This window comes from Mandrillus leucophaeus, unplaced genomic scaffold, assembly GCF_000951045.1.
Source record: "Mandrillus leucophaeus isolate KB7577 unplaced genomic scaffold, Mleu.le_1.0 Scaffold708, whole genome shotgun sequence".
NCBI classification, from domain to species: Eukaryota; Metazoa; Chordata; class Mammalia; order Primates; family Cercopithecidae; genus Mandrillus; species Mandrillus leucophaeus.
Genome location: NW_012107675.1, coordinates 554,271 through 561,054, shown reverse-complemented (window position 1 = coordinate 561,054; position 6,784 = coordinate 554,271). Strand labels below are relative to the sequence as shown.

At 43.1% G+C, this 6,784-nt stretch overlaps 1 protein-coding gene across 1 annotated transcript in view; it reads left to right on the top strand.

Annotated features, from left to right (window-relative positions):
- The first annotated feature begins 6 nt into the window (after nucleotides 1–6).
- SASH1 (SAM and SH3 domain containing 1) overlaps nucleotides 7–6,784 on the top strand; it is a 233,926-nt gene continuing 227,148 nt past the window's right edge. The window contains exon 1 of the mRNA XM_011964815.1: nucleotides 7–88. Coding sequence (XP_011820205.1) covers nucleotides 77–88 — 12 coding nt within the window. The 5' untranslated portion in view covers nucleotides 7–76. The remainder of the gene's footprint in view (nucleotides 89–6,784) is intronic.

The window sequence follows — 6,784 nt, the reverse complement described above, 5'->3', positions numbered from 1 at the left end:
CGCGCCGGAGCCAGAACCGGAGCCCGAGCCTGGCGCAGGCACGTCCGAGGCGTTCTCCCAACTCTGGACCGATGTGATGGGCATCCTGGTGAGTTACCTGGGGAGGGGGCGGCGCAGGAAGCGCAGTTCGCAGCAGCCCCTCTGAAGACGGGGCTCCCTTCTCGCCCACCCACTGGGCAACCCACTCCGCAGAGGCGTCCTTCTCTGGCTGTAGTTCTTAGGGTGCTAAATACACATGGTATAGGGTTTCAAACCCTAATTAAAAAATAACCAGCCACAGGTCCCGTCAAAAGGTATTTTTTCAACAATCGGGTATGATATTCAACAATTTAATCTGGGACACCTGCTGAGATGTTGGTGTGGAAAAGGCGAGAAAGAAGAAGCCTTCAAAGGGTAGTTGTAAATAAATATTTGGTTGATGCTGGATTAGGGAAAAGGCTGATGTTACTGATGTTTATCTCTTCACCATTTGTTGTTTGACCACAAGAGGGAAAACAAACATTTCCTTACTCAGAACTACCAAAATGTTCACCTACTTTTTTTTGCAGTTTTTCAGTTCGTGGAGTTACAGGATATTTGTTTTATATGTTTGGGGCTAAAACAATAGGACGTATTTTGCTAAATCTGTGCTGTCATGTATTTTGAAATGTCCGGTGACTAAAACCGCCCCTGGATTTGGCATAGTTTCTGGGAAGCAGTACTTCTGTATGGAGGATGAAATTTTAACCTGCTCAGGGTTGAATACCTTGGGGAAGTAATAGATTTGCTTTGGTGGAGCTCTAGTTAGGCAGGTAGACTGGAATCGGATGGGTGAGGGTTATTACAGTCAGATATCTTAATCCATACATAAAAGACTCTCGGAAAAGGCTCTAGATTTGCTTTGAGATCTTATATTTTTTGAATGGGAGGAGATGGAGTGACAGAAGTTCTTCTTTGGGAATGATAAACCGTGTACAGTTTTTAGCACAGTGATTAAACTCTTGGGCTTCAGTTATAGTAGGCCAAATGCCAGCTCTCCAACTGACTGTTTACATGATCTTGGTCAAGTTATTCAACCTCTCTGATCCTCAATTTCATTACCTGAAAATTGAAGACAAGAAGACTTGCTTCTTGGGGTTTCTGAGATTTAGCTGGGTTGATGTGTGTATCAAGTACTCAACAGACTGTCTAGCATATAGTAGATCCTCAGTAAATGTAGCTCTCTTTCAGGTTTTGTTTGTTTGTTTCCTTCAAACAGTCTCCTGTCTCTTCCTTCTAGACATGCTAAAAGCCCAGTTACTCCATTTTCAGGTGACCATTGGTATTTATGATTCTTACTGTACAGAGAACCAGCGAGGGTTGGTTAAAGATTTCTATCTGCTCTTGTCACTCTCCAGTATTGAAAAATGTATATAAATATGCATACAGTATACATTTACATATTATATATAGCACATATATATAATATACCTACATCTAATATATATTTTAGATTTAAAAGGTTTTGTTTTTGCATTTTCTGAACTATACAGGTGAATATGATCCTTCACTGAAGTTCCAGAAAACCCAATGGACATTTTAAAGTTGTGATAAACTGTTTTTTTCTTTTTTTCTTTCTTTTTTTTTTAATTTGAGATGGAGTCTTGCTGTGTTGCCCAGGCTGGGGTGCAGTGGCACAATCTCAGCTCACTGCAACCTCCGCCTCCTGGGTTCAAGCAGTTCTCCTGCCTCAGCCTCCTGAGTAGCTGGGATTACAGGTGCGCAATGCCATGCCTGGCTAATTTTTGAATTTTTATTAGAGACGCGAGTTCACCATGTTAGCCAGGCTGGTCTCGAACTCCTGACCTCGTGATCCGCTCACCTCGGCTTCCCAAAGTGCTGGGATTACAGCATGAGCCACCGCGCCCGGCCTATAGACTGTTTTTAAGTTATCTTGTTATTTCTTGCCTAGACCCAGCTCTAAGTTTTCAGTCACTGAGGAAATTGGTTTGATAATATCCCATTGTATCCCTTACTCTAGGGCATTGGGCTGGGGGCGGGGAGGGTCAGGGGCCTGCTGAAATGAAAGTTGGGCTGAGGGTTCTTTTGGGGAAGAGGGTTGGCCGGTGGCATTTTCTGCAGATTTGCTTTCCCTTCCCTGGCAGATTCCAGCACTGTTGGGTCAGTTGTAGTCAAGTGTTCTTTGGCTGAGTTAAAAGATGGGGTGGGGCTTCAGAAGCTCAAACCTGCTATTGAAAGGGCAGATGCAGGAGCAAAGAAAATATGTACCTCAGCTAATCATTCAGTATCAGGCTGGGAAGAACGTGAAGCCTGTCCCAGACAGGTTGTGTCTGCTCTTGTTTTCCCCTTGTTTATCTGGGGTAAATGGGCATGGAGATTGTTCCTTAGTAAAATTCAGAGGAAGACATGGCTTACTGCTCCTTTGTAGATGCCTTGTAGGGAGACACTAGGCTAAAAGGGAGGGAAAGCTGTCATCCAAGTGTTTATACAAACTGCATCTTCGGGGATATACATCAAGACACAAAATTGACAGTTGACTTTATTCTCGCTGAAACAAGAGACACCATTTCCTTCCTTTTTTATTTAAAATATGAGATTTTGCAATCATCTATCAATCTAGACAGGTGAAGTGACTTGGCCAATGGCACATACCTTGTTAGTGACAATGTTAGACTTGTCCCCAGTCGCTGGCCCCACCAGTAGGGATCCTGATGTCATGACGCTCCATAGTTAACTATCTCAGATGAACTCAGTAGAAGTGTAATTCAGTATGTTTGGAAATCCTGTGTGTTTTAAGTAAAATGTGACTTACAAGATTCTTTTTCCATACTGAATTTGAAGAGGAGAGTAGAGGTAGTCAGGAAATTACACGTCTGAACATCATCCTTAACAGATTTCAGACACAGTTCTATTTTACTTTTTCAGATTCTTCTGATTGTGGAAATCAAACCACACAGCCTATCACTACTGTGTGTGGAAATTTGAAATGACACAACTCACAGCTTAGTAGGTAAAAACATTTTTAGGTGAATGAGCACTATTGAGCAGTTGTCCCCCAGGGGATTTTGTTGATTATAACCCAGTGAAAGTATTGCCCCAGAGTCATGGATCTCAGTAAATACAGGATGGTTGTTTGAGTTCATTAGGACACATTTTGCATTTAGATTAATTCAGTCCATGCACAGTTAAGTACCAAATAGTTGCTTTCAGATAATTGTTAACAAAGTGCTCGTTTAGAAAAGAAATAATAGTATAATTTACAGCATGAAAATGTTTGAGCAGTGCTAGAATAAATAAATTCTAATAAGTGAATATACAAATAGATATCGAATTAAGAGGAAACAAGCTTGCAAAAAAAAAAAAAAAAATTACTAGATAGTGAGTGCCTGGAGGGCAGGGTCAGTGTCTTACTCATTTTTCTATCTCCAGTGCTCCTGACTTAACTGGGTGCTGAGAACATGGCTTTGTTGAATGAAAAAGGAAAAAAAAAAAAGTATGTATTTCTTAAATGCAGGAATCACATCAAAACATTGTTTTGTCAAGACACATGTGCCTGCTGTAATATAATGGGGTGTATTTACAAAGATGTGAATAAATTCTGCTCTGGCTGAAACTACATTTTGGGCAGTTTCATCATGCAAATTAAAATCCCCGTGCTTCCACTGGAAACTAATGGTAAATTGCAACATGTTTGTAAGCAACAGGTTTGTAAGCCCTGAGCTGTGAAACCTTGGTGTTCTTGTGAAATGTACCATTCTTTTCACTAACACTACAACATGTGGTAGGCCAGGGTTTTCAAAGCATGTCACCTTTCCCTATGACATATATAGACTTCTATTGAGAAGCGCAAAACTGAGTTCGAATCCTGTGGAATTTTACCCTTTTTTCTTTACTCCATAGTTGGCAGACACAGCATTCCTTTTGTTAGGTAGGGGAGGGAAGTTGTTTTTAAGAGCAGGAATTGCTAAGGTTGTTAGATACAGTTAGGTGTGCTAGATCCTTTTTTCAGGACTGATTTATCCATTTGGTAAATTGTCATGGTTCTTCAGCTTCTGCCTACAGGATTTGGGGACTTCTAAGGCGAAGCCCAGCCTTTAAATCTGCTTGTTAACTGGGAAGGGGGTTAGTAAGTGCCTATTGTTTGCAGGATCCTGCAAGATGCACCTCCCCCAAACCTGAAATTTCCTCTGTTTTTGCTTTGTTTCTACAATTTACACCCATTTCCCAGCATGCTTAGAAAACATCCATTGTATAGAGATACTCCAAACCTTCCCCTACTTTAATTCCTGTGCAAGCTGCAGAAAGGCATGCATCAGTCCACAGAACTGTTATATTCATCCTATCTTACTATTTACTCCATTCCTAAAAAATTAACAAGAAAGCCCGTAAAACAAACAAACAGAATGTCTCCCTCCTTTCCTTTGTTGTTTTAGGCCAAGTGTGGGGGAAGGGGAGATGTTAGTGAGATCCTGAGGGGGTTTTAAAATGCTCACTCCTTTGAAAGCAGTTCATTTACTTGTTCTCTTGGGAGGTGTCCTGAGTTGTGCCTATCAGCTAATGACTTAATTAATTTTACGTCTTGGAATTTGAGAGTCAAGCCCATTTCAAATATTCTGACTTCATCTTAATTTTATGATGTTCCTTTTAGCGCACTGAAGAAAGCCTTGTGGCCTTTCTACGTGCAGAAGTTGCAGGGTTATTGTATATAGTGGAAGGGACTGAAGCACCCTTGGAAATGCACCCTCAACTCTCATTTAAAGAGGAGGGTTTGGAGGGCTTCTGGGTGTAAAAGACTTGCTCAAGGTAACCGAGAGGAGGCAGAACTCAGGCGTATGGATGTTCACTTCTTTGCCAAAGACTAAGTCAGTGGCTTTCATAATTTTATGTATTCATTTATTTATTTTTGGGAAGGAGTCTCACTCTGTCTCTCAGGCTGGAATGCAGTGGTGCAATCTCCGGTCACTGCAACCTCTACCTCCCACGTTCAAGCGATTCTCCTGTCTCAGCCTCCCAAGTAACTGGGATTACGGGCGTCTGCCATCACGCCCGGCTAATTTTTGTATTTTTAGTAGAGACGGGGCTTAGGCTGCTCTTGAATCCCTGGCCACCCACCTGGGTCTCCCATAGTGCTGGGATTACAGGCATGAGCCACTGCGCCTGGCCGGCTTTGATAATTTTGGTTGGGGTTGCCGAATCTTTTCCTGCTAAAGGAGACGCCTTGAGCTTAAGCGACCTTCTTCCATAATTCCCTTCTCCTGCCTCTCTGCCTTTATTTGCTGTTCTCTACCTTGTCTTTCTTTTGCTCAGCCATACAACCCTTCCCTCTGCCACCTGGCTTCTTACTGAGGTCCTTTGCATGCAGCTCTGTGGGGACTGAGTGGGAGGCCGTGCTCCTGTGTAGAATCCCAGGGCTGTGCTGGGTCCTTCGCATACATTTTCTTACTTGATCCTCATAGGAGGTGTGGCCAGTGAATATTCTTGTCCTCGTTTTACAGTTCAGATGTAAACGTCTGTGTCCTAAGTCATGCAGATGGTAGATAGGGAAGCTGAAAGTTGAATCATGCATTTCCCTGAAACCGACTTCCATTTGCAATTGTATATAGTTCATTCTTTCACACATCTCATTCAGACATTTAATGGCTGCTAATTTTTGTTTGTTTGTTTAAGTTATTGAGCTATTAGCAATACCTGCCCTTGACTTCTACAAAGGGTTAGTTTTGCTGCGAAAGCCTCAGCCCCACGGTCGGTCGCTGAGTACATACCCAACTTCACAGGATGGTGGGCAGAGCACCCGGAAGGCGGTGGGATCCCTTCGCTCAGGATCACAGCCTGGGAGCGTCTGGGCGGGTCACTACCAGACATACCTTTGGATTTGGGCCCTGAGGGATAAGTAGGAGTTCCCAGAGAGTTCTTTTCTAGTGAGAGGGATAAAAAGGAAGGTTCGAGGAGGGCCCTTCCCCGCAGAGCGAGGAGGGCCCTTCCCGGCAGAGCAAAGAGGGACAAAGGTGGAAGGGCACAGATCTCCCAGATATGGGTGTTGATGTGGCTGGATAAGGTTTGTGGTTGCCGGTGAAAGAGGCTATCGGGCATGGGACCTAATTACTTCTGTGTTTTGGAAAAGTAACTTTTTTCATTCATTTTCTTTCTTTTTCTTTTTTCTTTTTCTTTCTTTCTTTTTTTTTTTTTTTTTTTTTGAGTGAGTCAAACTCTGTTGCCCAGGCTGGAGTTACAGTGGTGCGATCTCGGCTCACTGCACCCTCCGCCTTCCAGGTTCAAGCGGTTCTCCTGCCTCAGCCTCCCAAGTGGCTGGGATTACAGGTGTCCGCCACCACACCCAGCTAATTTTTGTATTTACTAGAGATGGGTTTTCACCATGTTGTCCAGGCTGATCTTGAACTCCTGACCTAAGGTGATCTGCCTGCCTCCCAAAGGGCTGGGATTACAGGCGTGAGCCACCACGGCTGCCCTGCCGGAAAAGTAACTTTTGTAGGCAATGGGGTGGCAATGAGGTTGGAAGGAAGGAGACTACTTTAGTGATCCAGGCAGGGATGGTGAAAGCTCTAACCAGATGTTTGTGCGTCATGTCATTACCTGTCCTCTGACTTCCTGAGGCCCAACACTTTGTGCAGTGTCTAAAGTAATCAAGACTGCTCGATGGTAACTTTCTTTTGATAATTCTTTTATGCTTAGAGTGGGCTGAGTTAATACAAGACATTTTAGAGATGTCGTATGTCTTGTGATTTTCTTTCTTTCTTTCTTTCTTTTTCTTTCTTTCTTCCCTTCTTTCATCCCTTCTTTCTTCCTT